We start from the raw sequence: 6,412 nt of genomic DNA on the forward strand, positions 1-6,412 counted from the left end.
CTCAGAAAAGGTACTCAGCCTCTCAGTCCCAATTTTCTCATCAGAAAATAGAAAAATATCCCACGAGACTACGAGGTTATACATGTACAAGACCAAGACAAACCCATCACACTCAATGCCTCTTTCCACCATTGTCATGTCTTCTGTTTTGTATCACTGTGGGGAGTCACCAATGCAGTTCCTGGATCATGGCCAGTGCCACTCACTGAGAGCATAGACTGAGAGCCACAACTCCAGGAAGATGTACATGGGTACATCTTCCTGTCCATGTTGGCAGCATCTGATCTGGGCCTCTGTGCTTCCATTCACATGGACTGAGATGTATGGCATCCCTTGCGGTTGAACAGAACGTGGCCCTGACCTCCATAGTTGCTTGGGTTATGAATAGCATGTGGTGACGTGTGTGACAGAGGCAGGTACAAAGCCTGGCAATACTGGCATATGAGAGAGCTCTTCCTTTCCAGCCTACACTTAACCAAATGAATGATGCTTCTTACTCCTAGGGCGGCCAACTCCCTCCTGGAGTCACTATGTTCTCCTGCAACAACAGCACGTCGGCTCACACTACCTTCCTTCTCACTGGCTTTCCAGGCCTAGAAGCCTCTCAGCATTGGGTTTCCATCCCCATCAACCTCGTCTGTGTGACTTCCATCGTGGGTAACAGTATCATCCTCTTCCTGATCCGCACAGATCCAGCCTTACACGAACCCATGTACATCTTCCTGTCCATGTTGGCAGCGTCTGATCTGGGCCTCTGTGCATCCACCTTCCCCACCATGGTGCGGCTCTTCTGGCTGGGTGCTCGAGAGCTGCCCTTTGACCTTTGTGCAGCACAGATGTTTTTCATTCATGCCTTCACCTATGTGGAATCTGGTGTGCTGCTGGCCATGGCCTTTGACCGCTTTATTGCCATCCGGGACCCTCTGCACTACGCCACAATCCTTCCCCACTCAGCCATGGCCAAAGTGGGGGCTGCCATTCTCGCAAGGGCTGTCTTGCTCAACCTCCCTGCACCAGTTCTCCTGCGGCGACTGCCCTTTCCCCAGATGAGTGAACTCTCTCACTGCTACTGCCTACATTGTGACCTTGTGGGATTGGCCTGCTCAGACACCTGGATCAACAGCTTTGTTGGCTTGATCTCCATCCTTCTCTCACTAGGGCTCGACTCATCCCTCATCATGCTCTCATACGTCCTAATCCTACGGACTGTGCTGGCCATTGCAGCACCTGGGGAGCGGCTCAAGGCGCTTAACACATGTGTGTCACACCTCTGTGTTGTGCTCATCTTCTATTTGCCCAAACTAGGACTCTCTGTGTTGCACAGAGTGGAGAAGCACAGCTACCCTGCTCTGGCAGTGCTTATGGCCAACTTGCACTTCCTGGTCCCACCTTTCATGAACCCCATTGTGTACTGCATCAAGTCTAAGCAGATCCGCCAGGGCCTCCTAAAGCGCTTCCAGCAGAAACGGGTTGATGTTTCTTAGAATGAAAGGACCCAGTTCTTATGACCTTTGAGTCTGGGCTTGGGTAAGCTGTAGGGGAAGAGTTAATTTAAGGTTTTTAAAGTGACTCATCTTTTACAGTTGATCCCTTTGTGGGGCACTGTTAGTCTCCAAATTGCAGCTTTGAATACAGAACATAAAGTATCACTGGTAATCCTAGCTTTATTCTCTCTCATTAAAGACTCAGAGCTGAACTTTCAAACTTGTATATGTTGTGACATCTCATCCAGGGGATTTAACTACCTGACAGGATGTTTGTGCATATCTACGTGAACAGGCATCTCTTCACTGAAATTCTTTCCCATTTGATTTATAAACCTAAGAACTACGGTAAAGTGTATGAACCTTATTACTTGCTGCCTTCTCCCAAAATTTAATATTAACTAGATCCTATACAAATAGAAAAGGGATGCATGTGAAGGGGAAACACACGAGAACACTGTACATGTTAGATTAATCTGGCACTTATTTGCAGCTTAGAGAGTGCTAGTTTCCTCTTGGTTCCCTTCATGTGTGATCTCTGCTTTGAGCTAGAAAGTTTGGTTACTGAACCTAAGGAAGCTGTTTGCTATGATTTTTGGATAGTGCTAGTTTCTCAGGTACCAATGGTAAGGTGGAATGGCCACTCACTTGGCCACTCACTGTCCTGCTAGGTTGTAAACTCCACAAGGTCAGAGACTCAGAACCGCATTTAAACAGACAAAAAAACTATATCTCCAGCACCAAGAACAGTGGCTACCGTGTAGATAGAGCTCAATGCTTATTGTTGAGTAAATGACTAGGGAGAGGGAAGCAGGTGAAAGAAACACAGCTGATTCTTAGGAAGGGAGAGCACTTGGGAGATCTCAATGTCTGAGGCCTGTGAGGAAAAGAAGCAGTTAATAAACTGGAATGGAACGCACCACATTCGAGACCTTGGGGGCTAGTTGCGATTCTCCTCTATCATATAGTCAAGGAGGCTATTTCTAAGGGTGCAGCTTAGGAAGGGGTCAAGTATGTTGTTAGCTTGGAAGGAGAATTGGGAAAAGCTTTTCAGGAGACTGAAGGGTGTCTTACTCCATCACAGACATTTTCTTTGACTTATTCACTCTTAAAATACCCATACATTTTTCTTGAATTGAAATAAGGATATTCCTGGGGGAGAAAAAAAAAAATCACTCAAATTTAATAGGAGCCATGATAGTCCTATTAAGTATTTTGACCATATCCATGGCCATCTGGACAGTCAGGAGTTTATTGACTATGAAAATGCATAGAAATGACTAAGACAAGAGAGGAGGAGAAACAGACAGGAGGGCAGGGTAGAACAAGTGATTTCCTATTAGGCTCTGACTAAAGGAAAAATGATTTCCTATTAGGCTCCTATAAGGGAAAGGGCTGCTTTTGCCCTCTATGTAAAAAAAGAGGAAGCCTAGTTCTACTTTCAACTACTCTCATGAGCAATTTCATCATTTATCTCGACGCTTTAATTTTCCCATCTCTAAAATGAAGTTAACCCTTGGCCCATAAAGTTGTCGTGAGGATTAGAGATTAAATGAACCTCCTGTTTGGAATACAAAGAAATACAATAAAATGTAACATGTTGGTATAATTTAAATTTTTTTTTAATGGACACAATACATTTTATTTATTTTTTATGTGGTGCTGAGGATCGAACCCAGTGCCTTACCCATGCTTGGCAAGCGCTCTACCACTGAGCCACCACCCCAGCCCCTGGTATAATTTTTTAAAAAATATATTTTAGTTGCCAATGCAGTTTCAGTTTTGTTTACATATGGTGCTCACACATGCTAAGAAAGTACTCTACCACTTAGCTACAACTCCAGCCTAATAACTTATTAATGAGATATCTGTAGGCCTCAAACATCGAAGTGGTCACCTCTCCTAGTTTTCTAACCCTCCTCACACCTAGACAAGATACCCTAATTTAGTCATCCTTCAAAGCTGTAGAGACCCCAATAAATCCGTTCTTGAAGCTAGAAGAGATCTAAGAGTCAAATTCCCCAGTATTCCAACTCCAAACATAATTTTACAATAGAATGAAACGTAATTTGAGTGCCAGTATACATTTTCTAAGTATTTTATGAAAACACCATTTAATCAGTACATACTATAGGAGGCTGGGACTACTGTTGTCTCTTTGTGGAGGAATAAACTCAAAAACAAATTACTAGGCAGCAGAGGTGGGTGGGCTTGCTCTGACATGACTATCCATACTCTTCCTGAAAGGCCTTCCTCAGCAGGCTCCTACTTTTCAGAGTTTACATAGGAAAAGGAGTACTAAATGACCATGGATGGAAAGTCCTATGTTGGCATAGCTCTTTGTGAAGGCATTTATGAATCACTTTTCTTCAGGGTGGTTCTCTTTGATTTTAATTAGTATCAGCCTTGTGATCATTTGGAGAAGATGAACGCTATCGCTATCAATCTGATTGAATACTTAATATCCCAGAGGCTGAGTAGGTTTGTAAAACCCGTTTTGTCTTTAGATAAAGGGCACTGCTTTAGTCAGGAGTGTCCATCAGTATAAAACTCAGACTTGCAAAGTTGTACCTCCAAATGTTTTTATTATGGCTTGGATTGGGAGGTTAGATTTCTTCACCTTGTACTTATTAGATTATACAGTCATCCTTGTAAGCATGAGTTCTAACATATCTAAAAGGCCAAGTGTAACAGGAAACAAAGATCAATCCCATTCTTTTGCTTTCAGGCAATAGCATAATTTTCAGCTCTTAAGGGTTAGGGTTTGACATATACAGCAACCCAGGAGGAGTCCTTGTTAGCTTTGCTCTTCCTTTTGCTAGTATTCCATTTTGATATTCACTTTACAAAACTCAAGAATTACTCAAATCTGGGAAATTTGTCTTTCTCTGGTCATTGCAACCAATTATTCCCTTGATATTTCTTGGATTCATACCAAGTAAGCTTTTGGACCCATAACTCCGTTGAAATGGAATTGGCAATGTAGTTTATTGGAACCTACACAAAAGCCAAGTGTTATCACTCCAGTCTGTCCCGGCTGCAGCCTTTCACATGAGTCTTTTCACCTTAGACTTTATTTCACTTTCCTCCAAGATGCTACACTCTTGTTTACCCCGTCACCGTGGGGGTCTTTCATTCTCAGACTCTTCAGCTATTTCCTCTTTATAGCCAATTCTGTTAACCTGCATCCAAACACTCGCCTTGATGGCAGCCTGAAGTCCCTGGGAGACGCTTGTGCTGCTCTTGAGGTTGTGGAGCTCAAGATGTCCCTGGCTTTTGTTCTCCTGTAGTGACTGCTGCCGGTGTCTCACGTTGTCCCTCACCTACCCTAACACCACTGCACCTCAAGCCTGTGCCAGCATTGTTGTGCATCTGTATTAGTTACATGGGCTGCCATAATAGAATGCCACAGACGCAGCAAGCAACTAAGTTTATCGTCTCATGGTTCTAGAGGATAGAAGTCCAAGATCTAAATGGTTGGGTTCTAGTGAGGGCTTTCTCTTCCTGGCTTGCAGAAGGCACCTTCTCACTTTCCTCACATGGTGGCGAGTGAGCCAGCAAGGCCTTTGGTGTTTCTTATGGCGAGAACACCGATCTCATCATGAGAGCCCTACAACTTTGCCTTCTCTAACTTTAGTCAGTTACTTTAATTAAGTCTCTATACCCCAATATAGTCATATTGAGGGTTAGGACTTCAAGGTAGGATTTTTTTTAATGTGGAAACTCAAACATTCAGTTAATAGCCTGAAACTTCCCTATTGTTTCTGAAGGGAATATCATGGCACCTGCTTAGTTACACATTTGTAACCTAGAAGAGTATTAGTTCACCATAGGCACAGACTTTAACCACTGGAAGGAATGATCAGATGAAATACCTTTCATCTTCCCCCACATGGTTTGTGTTGTAATGCAGAAGCTGCACAGAGCCCTTTGGAACACATCTAGCATGAGAAGCAATAAGTTCATGGCTCATTTGGTGGCAGCTCAGTAATGCACCCTTGTCTAGCCTCACTCTTTTCCTTCACTCCTAGAAGAGCATTATATTCTCCAGTAAAGTTTGGATCTGTGTTTTTGCCTTAGGTTTGTATTATAGAGAAACTAAGCTAAGAATGGTATAAGAAGTGGTCCTTGAAAAAGCAAACTTTCAGGGTAGGATCATGTCATTTAATTCAGTTCTAGTCTGGAAAGTAACAGGATCCAATTGCTGACTGTAAAAAGAGGATAGTACCTGTCATTCAGTTACATGTATAATCACTAAAGATTTCTCATTGTTAGTTGGGATGAAATAAAAGGTGGAAAGAGGGGCAAGAATATTATCTTGATTGGCCTGGGGACATGGAAGCTTTAAGAACTACATAGTTAGCCGATTTTGATGGCATTTGGTACTTTGCAAAATGAAGATCATAGACTCATGCTATTCACCTATGTAAGCTAACTTATGATGCAAAAGGCAGAGGTCTTCAATGGTAGCTTCAAAGGAGAGTACAATTTCCTCAGCCAGAAGACAGAATGCTGTTAATTGGGCCCAGAATATGATTTTGAGCCTTTCAGAAATTGACATAGATGATCTGTTGAGTCTGTTCAGGCATCTTTCTAATTCCCTGATAGTTAAGGTATGAGACTTTTAAAGCTGGAAGTGAGACATTCAGGTGAATGAGCCCAAAAGTAGTTGGCAACTTTCTGGACTCTCCAGGCTTACAGAAGCACTGTTTTTCCTGTGCCAAAAGAACTATTTCTCTTTGCCTGGGAATCATGAAGCAGGCACATTGCAAGAAGTTTTCTGCTCAAAGATCCACTATGTCATCCTTCATTGTGGAAATAGATCATTGGTCTAGAAGCAAAAGTCACAATTTGCTTTTTTGAAAAAATGATTACAACTCCCTCCCTGAACACAGAAAAAGTACACATAACCAATATCAGAAACAAGA

The 6,412-nt window shown here is 42.7% G+C and overlaps 1 protein-coding gene across 1 annotated transcript; it reads left to right on the top strand.

The window, feature by feature from the left end:
* Window positions 1-530: 530 nt before the first annotated feature.
* On the top strand, window positions 531-1,484 carry LOC308642066 (olfactory receptor 51G2-like; the record flags this gene model as incomplete). The annotated part of the gene is made up of 1 exon (XM_081280668.1): window positions 531-1,484. One exon carries the CDS (start codon window positions 531-533, stop codon window positions 1,482-1,484), a length of 954 nt encoding a protein of 317 aa, XP_081136794.1.
* Between the last annotated feature and the right edge of the window lie 4,928 nt (window positions 1,485-6,412).

This window comes from Spermophilus citellus, assembly GCF_964194105.1.
Source record: "Spermophilus citellus genome assembly, chromosome: 2".
Classification (NCBI taxonomy): domain Eukaryota; kingdom Metazoa; phylum Chordata; class Mammalia; order Rodentia; family Sciuridae; genus Spermophilus; species Spermophilus citellus.